The 1754-nt window shown below is 35.5% G+C and overlaps 1 protein-coding gene across 1 annotated transcript in view; it reads left to right on the forward strand.

Moving 5' to 3' along the window:
* The window catches only part of LOC101853302, a gene marked incomplete at its 5' end in the record, with an annotated part of 16931 nt that overhangs the window by 234 nt on the left and 14943 nt on the right, over positions 1-1754 (forward strand). The window contains 2 exon segments of the mRNA XM_005094919.2: positions 423-519; positions 1088-1147. Of these exon segments, the coding sequence (XP_005094976.1) occupies positions 423-519; positions 1088-1147 (157 nt within the window).

The raw sequence follows: 1754 nt of genomic DNA on the forward strand, positions 1-1754 counted from the left end.
GGGGGTGAATTTGGTGTTTTTAACAGTCCTGCAATTTGTGAGGTGCATTGTTGTGGTGTATGAAAATCATGTTGTACCTTATAGTTCTGTAGATCAATTTAATTAATGGGGTTTGACTATTATTCTTGCACTCTGCATATGTACTCTAGCTTACTGTTGTAATGTTCACCACAGCTGATTTCTTTTTCATAAATTGCAGTGAAGTATAAGGATTAAAAAATGAAAAAAATTTAATAATTCCTTTTTCCATTGTTTATCAATAATGTATTTATGACAGTCTTGTGTATACATATATGTATGAATTTCAGATTTAGTAATTCTGTTCCTGAATACAAAATAAGTACAAACATCCTTCTTGATATCTACACTTTGATTGCTGTCTGAATTGAAAAGTTGAGTTATCTGTATGCATATATTCACAGTTTCAAAGCACCTGCAGAGTTTGACAAGGTCCAATATGATCCTGGTGTTTCTTTGACCAATAAGTCTCAAGTCTACTTCATCCAAGTCCCCAAAGGGGTAAGCTTTTAGTTTTTCATTGCTCCCTGTTATATTATGGCTATGATAACAATAATTGCATTTATAACCCATATCCATGCTTGATAGCATGCTCTATGCACTTTACACCTATTTATAATGAAAGTATGGACAAGTTGACTGTGCAGGAAACTGTGATTATGAAGTTCTTAATGATCTGTAGTTAAATATCATGTCACTGATAAATGTGTAGGAATATATATTCAAAGAAGTTTTGTTATAATTTGAAATTACGTCTTCTTTTTTTCTTCTTTATTCTGTGATAAAATTTTGAAGATTAATTGAGATTCATCTTTGTTTGGCGGGCAAGCTCTTTTTTTAATGGTCGTTTCTGTTTAGACATTTATATGAGAAAGTAACATCAGTTCACCATTTTGCAGATTAAAATCTTTCATCAGTTTTTGTTCCATTACAATCTATATTGCTGAAGTGAGTTTTTAATTCCTTTTTCTTACTTTGAAGGGTTTACAATTTACAGTCTGTTATTTTTTTTGCTCTCTTTGTCTCCCTTGCCTTGTTGTCAATGGAATTGTTTTTCTATTTTATTCAGTTTGACATCAAGAAACTTGATGGAACAAATTTTTCAACCCATCACAAGAATGAAGTTGGGGTAAGATAATGTCTTCAATAATGAACTACTTATTGATTTGCTTGTCTTTTATGTTGAATGTTTTGTACAACAAACTTAGATTGCAAATTTCACTTCTTTTTTTTGTTTTTTTTTTGTTAGTGTTTCACGGCACTCGCAACTGCATAAGGTCATATGGGCGCGCGAGACACATTAAGCATTTTCAGTTGGTAGGAAATTTTGAATTTTTCATGGGTGGCGGCTGAAGCCTACTCTTATCGATTTTAGTCCCTCAAGGGATCTTAAACGTGCGCAACTTGCACACGCGACCTCCAAGATTTTTCGCCCTTGTCCAAGAAGGCTAGGTGTAGGTCTTTCCTACCAGAATATCAGGGATGTGGCTGAAATACAGCAGTAAGAAAGAGCCATGGAGTACAAGTAGTAAGGCTGCCGAAAGAGTCGGGAGCCTAGAGGAGGGGACAAAGGAGGTGAGGGGATGGGGGCAGAAAGTGGAGATGAAAGCAGACGATAGAACATTGCTAGAGAGCAGGAAAGGTGAAAGGAGACAATTTAAGAGTCCATTGCTACCCGGATTCAAACCCGGAAGCTTTGAATGAGAGGTGAACACCTTAACCTCTAAGCCACAAGA

This window comes from Aplysia californica, unplaced genomic scaffold, assembly GCF_000002075.1.
Source record: "Aplysia californica isolate F4 #8 unplaced genomic scaffold, AplCal3.0 scaffold00091, whole genome shotgun sequence".
NCBI classification, from domain to species: domain Eukaryota; kingdom Metazoa; phylum Mollusca; class Gastropoda; order Aplysiida; family Aplysiidae; genus Aplysia; species Aplysia californica.